The 6000-nt window shown below is 35.9% G+C and overlaps 1 protein-coding gene across 4 annotated transcripts in view; it reads right to left on the bottom strand.

Moving 5' to 3' along the window:
* Positions 1-589: 589 nt before the first annotated feature.
* The window catches only part of LOC124789515 (TATA box-binding protein-associated factor RNA polymerase I subunit B), a 333200-nt gene continuing 327789 nt past the window's right edge, over positions 590-6000 (bottom strand). For all 4 annotated transcript variants that reach the window (XM_047256902.1, XM_047256903.1, XM_047256904.1 and 1 more), the window contains exon 11: positions 590-1974. In XM_047256902.1, coding sequence (XP_047112858.1) covers positions 1137-1974 — 838 coding nt within the window. In that variant the 3' untranslated portion in view covers positions 590-1136. The remainder of the gene's footprint in view (positions 1975-6000) is intronic.

Genomic DNA, 6000 nt, shown 5'->3' with positions numbered 1-6000 from the left:
TATGCAACATCAATAAATGTCAAAATGATACAGTTCTGTGCCACTTAGTGGAGTACAGCAACAATAACTTTCCAGTACACTCAGCTGCATCCTGTTACAGTGGCAAATAATCACACAAAACAAAAAAATAACTTTCTTCCATTTGTTCTTCTTGATATTACACCAGCAACTGTCTGAAAATACGCAATATGTGCAAAACCTGACACAGTCAATGTAATATGATAAGGATAATATATGGGAACAGTAAAATACAAGAACTTGAAAATTCTCACACAAAGAAAAAACCAGAAATCAGCTGATACATGTAAATAAATGTGAATGAATTATGGATTTTGAATTCAGTTGGTTTTAAGATACCCTCTACAACAGCACCAAAATGAGCACAAGAGCATCAGTGTATCCCACCAAAAATAGCGAAACTGCATCTTCTGTTTGGTGTTGTTAACAATGCAAGACAACTATTAACCTACTTTATGTTTGGATATACACCTGATATCTGATTCATTGCATGGTGTGGAGCATTTAGCGACTAAATTGTAAACAGACAGTTTTACATGGTACTGTGCAAGAAAAAGGAAAAACAAACAAATACTTTATGCAAAAATTTATTTTCACTCAACTTTATACAACATTATAGTTCATTCATACAGCAATTACAAACAGTTATGTAAATATTTTGCATGCAGCTCTCTACATACAATGACACAAACACTGTGTGTGTGTGTGTGTGTGTGTGTGTGTGTGTGTGTGTGTGTGTAGCTTATAACAGAGTCCCCAAAACAAACAATTGCAAAATTACGGCAGTAGTAGCAACAGTAGTAGTAGTAAAAGCTTGTCATGTCTACGTTTAATAAAAAAAATTAAGCAGATGCTAACATAATTCAAAAAGACACAATTAACTGATACACACAAAATTCAGGTACATATTCATAAGACAAACTAGTCATTTAAATGTAAAAATGTGCTTTACCAGTATTATTTCCTTCTGAAAATGCAGACACGTACCAGAAGGAAAACTATTCCTAATACTTGTCACAGTCAACAATACACATAAAGAAATGATAATACTCATACAAAGATAATACATTTTAAAAGATGGCTATGGTACAAAAAATATAATCAATGATCTAAAAAACTTAACTGTGTACACACAGAGCAGCACCTTCGACACGTAGCAGCTCACAATAAAGGTACCTTTTCTCCACTTCAAGAATGCGAGCACATTCCTGTAAAAGCCAGCTGAACGATGTTGGCAGTTTCCTGATGATGGATTCGAATTGCTCATCAGAAATTTCCCCTTTCTCATATGATCCACTACAGATCCAGTAATGCCTATAAGGTAAATAAAGCTTCAGACATTCTCTGCCTGATCTTGTGATACCATTTAGCAATTTCTTTTTAAGTCTCTTGATACTTTTTCTCTGAGCAGTTGTTGCCAGTCCCACTATGCCCTTTTCCAGAATTGTTGGTTGACGAATAATACCACTACTTTGTGAAACAGTTTTTATGTGAAAGTTGAGAAATTCTTCAGACTGTAGATAAAAGTTGTTGCTGATTGTAGATGAGTTACGAATCAAACAGTCTCCCTTCCTCTTCTTTTCACTTTTTTGTTGATGTTTACAAGTGTTACATTTGTTATGCTCTCTTGAAAATGAATGGTCATTTTGTTCCATCAAACTATGTTTGTCTTTTATATTATTTGTCTTTCTTAATTCTCTATTATTTTTTACTTTCTTCTGGCAAAATCTCTTTTTCTCCTTACTACTAAGAGAATGTAAAGGAATGACCTCTGTTCTTTTCCGTCTCCTGCCAGAACACATTTCTGATCTTTCATCAGACACAACTGAAATTTTGGCATATACATTATCATACTTACAACGTCGAGACACTGACAATAGTCTCTTGAAGCTTGAATGCGCACTCTTCATCAGAATTTTTAATTTTATATTCTTTTCTTCAGCAAGATTCAGCACCCTGAAAAAAGGCAAAGTACAATCATGAAACTGATAACAACAATCAGGACTGTGTGGTTAAAATAAAAATCAATGAAACATTTATTATAACCAATAAGGGAACAACAAAGACTGGTCCTCTTCGACCTTCTTCATTTTTTTAAGATTTGAAAGACAGTGTACAGTAACCAATCTCCTAAAGCAAAAGGGCACAATTCTACAAATAAAATATTTGAAGATTAGGAATGTAATGTGGTCATTAATAGTGGGCTTTACTGTTAAGAAAAGCAGCTTCACTGCAGCAGTACGTGGGGTGAGCAGACAGGCAAAGAGACACTGGCATGCAATTTCATAACTGAATCTGTTTACCTACCACATGGCATGCCAGGCCACACCACACAGTCTGGGCAAGATAACTCATGTAACTATGAACCAGCATGAGGGGCGTTTGCACAGCACTGGGTATTAACTTGTACATGTCTGGCAGCAACATATTGACACAACAAATATGCAATTCACTGCAATATACTCCTTCCACTTGCAGCACAGTTAAGCACCATCTGGCTGAAAACTTCATAACACTGCAGCAAAACAAGCGCTGTATCATTATGAGAGACACACAGGGGAGCAAGTGTGCTGGTACTTACCCCAGTTCACTACTACTAGCTCCACATTACCATAATGCACATGTGCGTAGCATAAAAAGTACTGTGCCATAATCTAAGAATGAAATTAAAAATTAAAATAACTTTTCCAGACTTTGTTGGTCTATGCTTCAGTATATTAATGTTAAAATTGTTAAATCTCAGAACGATCAGTTAAATAAATTTTGCTAAACATTTTATTTTAAGAAAAAAATAAGTGGTGCTATAAGAAAAAAATAAGTAATGCTAAATAATCAGGCAAGAAAGCCAAAAATTGTTCAGAATGTGTAAAGGTACGTCACAATTAAAAGTTACACATCTCAATTTGATCAGTGCAATATTTTGGTCATAATCAGTGTTTTTATGAAAAACTAAAGCCACTAAATATGAGACTCACAAAGATGAAAATTCGTATGTAGCCTCAGATTGATATAAAAATGTTAACTACGTGGCTCCATTAAGTTACCTCTATTACTTTTCAAGTTATTTGTAACGAAATTGTCCTATTTACGATAGATTAAGTATGACTTATATTTGTTATAGAATGTTCTAATTACATTGATGAAATAACACAGTTGTACCAAGTTTCAAGTCTTTTATGTAAATAACAATCATTACACGAAATCTTAAAGAGGCAGTTCAGAGGTCATGTTCTACTGTCAGTTCTTTTAACTCCATTCATATAAAAATTAAAGAGATTGTAAATGATTACATAACAGAGATATTAATTAATACGTGTCCGAGAAAGGGGCCACTTAAATGCTGCTGCCTGTTCTCAGAACGGTTGACAGCAGGTTTTACTTTTGCAGTCTGCTGTGCCCACATCTAAATGCAGCTAGAGAGGGAGTGAGAGAGACACTTTGCATCGAGATATCAATCTTTGTGGGTCAGTCAAATGCCTGTGTGCACTGTGCCTCAGGTGACATCACAGCCAAGCAACTACCAAATGTGTTCAGTAAAAGTGGAATTGAACTTGCAAAGATTCTACACCACCCTGGATAGCTTAGATTTCACGGGAGTAGCTGTTTGTGTGCCACCTGTAATTTTGACAAAACAGTAGCAATTGGCAAGATTGTTTTCCACTTTTAAAGCGAGTTATTAACTTTGATGATTATAAGACAGGATGATAGACCATTTTCCTTGGAACTTACCATGGGGGTCACCTCTGAACTGCTAACTGTACTGTTTCTGATATGATTATTATTATTATTATTATTATTATTTCTCTCCCCTCTGACACCACGTCTGGTCAAAAATGGAAAGTGACGCGGACCTTGATCAAGTGTGACTTCCTTTTAACTGTACGGTATATGTTACATTGCATTTAGGAACTTTTGGGTAATTGAACATGTATCAATAATTACAGATTTCTGTAGTTTTATATATATATATATATATATATATATATATATATATATATATATATATTTGGATGTAGCAGTATTGTGTTGATGTACTGGTGGATACTGTGTGGTATGACTCCTGTAGTTGATAATATAATTGGTATAATGTCAACTTTATCCTGATGCCACATGTCCTTGACTTCCTCAGCCAGTTGGATGTATTTTTCAATTTTTTCTCCTGTTTTCTTCTGTATATTTGTTGTATTGGGTATGGATATTTCAATTAGTTGTGTTAATTTCTTCTTTTTATTGGTGAGTATGATGTCAGGTTTGTTATGTGGTGTTGTTTTATCTGTTATAATGGTTCTGTTCCAGTATAATTCGTATTCATCATTCTCCAGTACATTTTGTGGTGCATACTTGTATGTGGGAATGTGCTGTTTTATTAGTTTATGTTGTGTGGCAAGTTGATGTAATATTTTGGCTACATTGTCATGTCTTCTGGGGTATTCTGTATTTGCTAGTATTGTACATCCGCTTGTGATGTGATCTACTGTTTCTATTTGTTGTTTGCAAAGTCTGCATTTATCTGTTGTGGTATTGGGATCTTTAATAATACGCTTGCTGTAATATCTGGTGTTTATTGTTTGATCCCGTATTGCAATCATGAATTCTTCCGTCTCACTGTATATATTGCCTTTTCTTAGCCATGTGTTGGATGTGTCTTGATCGATGTGTGGCTGTGTTAAATGATACGGGTGCTTGCCGTGTAGTGTTTTCTTTTTCCAATTTACTTTCTTCGTATCTATTGATGTTATGTGATCTAAAGGGTTGTAGAAGTGGTTATGAAATTGCAATGGTGTAGCTGATGTATTTATATGAGTGATTGCTTTGTGTATTATGCTAGTTTCTGCTTGTTCTATAAAGAATTTTCTTAAATTGTCTACCTGTCCATAATGTAGGTTTTTTATGTCGATAAATCCCCTTCCTCCTTCCTTTCTGCTTAATGTGAATCTTTCTGTTGCTGAATGTATGTGACGTATTCTATATTTGTGGCATTGTGATCGTGTAAGTGTATTGAGTGCTTCTAGGTCTGTGTTACTCCGTTTCACTACTCTAAATGAGTAGGTCAATATTGGTATAGCATTAAGTATGTTATGTCCTAGCCAGTAATGCCACCCGAGCCCGCTGCCAGAAGGTTGGCAGCATTAAAGTTCGGACGCCGTCCGCATAAGCAGCGCCAGCGAGAGAGGAAATCGCCGCAAGTCTGCGCGCGCCACCGCTGGCTTCTGGCTTCTTAAGCGCTGGAGTCGCGAGCGCTAGGACAGTTCTGTATTCGCCGCTCAGTTGTATACTCGCCACCGAATTGTGTACTTGCTAGTCAGTTGTGTGTTCATCGCGGCAGAGTTGTTGTTTGTCGTCAGCCGACGCTGACCTAGCCGCTCCGACTCGAACTAGACAGATTTCTGTAGCCACCGAGTTCACTACTGTGTTTCTGTATCTTCATGAATAAAGATAAGTACCGACTTATTTAATCAGAGTGTTTGGGGTTTCATCTTTCTGTTTACTGTTCCAGCGGACCGGTCGGCCCGCTATTAAAAGTGTGGCGGTGACTTCGTAAGCCATTTCTACAGCCAAGTGTTTGTCGCTACGAACACCACCACAAAAAAGTATTTATAGCTTTTGTCTTGTTTCTTGCTGTCAATCCTGTTTTCAGTATTTTTGTTAGTCTTTGTCTATATTTTTCTTTTAGTTCTTCTTTAATATTTGTATTACCTATTCCTATTTTTTGTCAGTATCCTAGATATTTATAGGCATCTGTTTTTTTCCATCCCTTCTATGCAGTCGCTGTGGTTATCCAATATGTAATCTTCTTGTTTAGTGTGTTTTCCCTTGACTATGCTATTTTTCTTACATTTGTCTGTCCCAAAAGCCATATTTATATCATAGCTGAATACTTCTGTTATCTTTAGTAATTGGCTGAGTTGTTGATTTGTTGCTGCCAGTAGTTTTAGATCATCCATGTATAGAAAATGTGTTATTTTGTGTGGGTATGTTCCA

The sequence above is a fragment of the Schistocerca piceifrons genome, chromosome 3 (assembly GCF_021461385.2).
Source record: "Schistocerca piceifrons isolate TAMUIC-IGC-003096 chromosome 3, iqSchPice1.1, whole genome shotgun sequence".
Taxonomy (NCBI): domain Eukaryota; kingdom Metazoa; phylum Arthropoda; class Insecta; order Orthoptera; family Acrididae; genus Schistocerca; species Schistocerca piceifrons.
The sequence above is the reverse complement of the archived record's forward strand: the minus strand, read 5'-3'. Positions and strand labels throughout refer to the sequence as shown.